The 686-nt window shown below is 34.7% G+C and overlaps 1 protein-coding gene across 1 annotated transcript in view; it reads left to right on the top strand.

The window, feature by feature from the left end:
- Positions 1 to 458: 458 nt before the first annotated feature.
- LOC119593297 (cuticle protein AM1199-like) overlaps positions 459 to 686 on the top strand; it is a gene marked incomplete at its 3' end in the record, with an annotated part of 1,173 nt that continues 945 nt past the window's right edge. The window contains 1 exon segment of the mRNA XM_037942225.1: positions 459 to 671. Within this exon segment, the coding sequence (XP_037798153.1) occupies positions 663 to 671 (9 nt within the window).

Here is a 686-nt window from a genome sequence, read left to right as displayed (position 1 = left end):
AAATTCCTTCTCAACTGAGCAACCTTCCTCTACTTATGAACTAAAGATTCTTTTCAAAACCTGAACAATATGCAATGGTGAACGGTCGCGGTAAATGCAACTGCCACGTGCAAAAGTCCTTATTTGTTGTTTTGTGTATGATTATATGTATAGAAGATCGTAAATCTAAGTATGAGTAAATAACTGACAAAATAGTTAAAGACGTCTTTGCAACAATAGAATGTTGTCATAATGCCCCTTGCATTACATTAAACATTGCTTTGCATTAGAAGTTTCTCCTTTATATTCTTTCCCACGTATATTATTTTATGATGAAACGAGCGTTTGAGCTAAGTTTAATTAATAAGCTAATGAACCTATACAACAGACATATAACCGCACCACAGAAAATCGGAAACAATAATACCATGGCCATTGATAAAACAGAAACTCTTTTAATATGTAACAACATTTCTAAGATATCATGTATAAAATCTATTGCAAGATGGTCAGCTGTAGACTAACGCATATCCGTGCATGACGAACTCAAAAAGACAAGAAAAAAAGACTTGAAGTAGTGATTACAGAAAGATTAGCATGACCTTGCTGTAGGTGGTGTGTGTATATATATTTCCTCTCCAAGCTGTATTCTCATAACATCTTCGGAACCTCTACAAAGCACCATGAAGATCGTGAGTAGCAGAGAC

This window comes from Penaeus monodon, chromosome 32 (genome assembly GCF_015228065.2).
Source record: "Penaeus monodon isolate SGIC_2016 chromosome 32, NSTDA_Pmon_1, whole genome shotgun sequence".
NCBI lineage: Eukaryota > Metazoa > Arthropoda > Malacostraca > Decapoda > Penaeidae > Penaeus > Penaeus monodon.
Note: the sequence above shows the minus strand (reverse complement) of the source record. Positions and strands in the feature narration are given on the sequence as shown.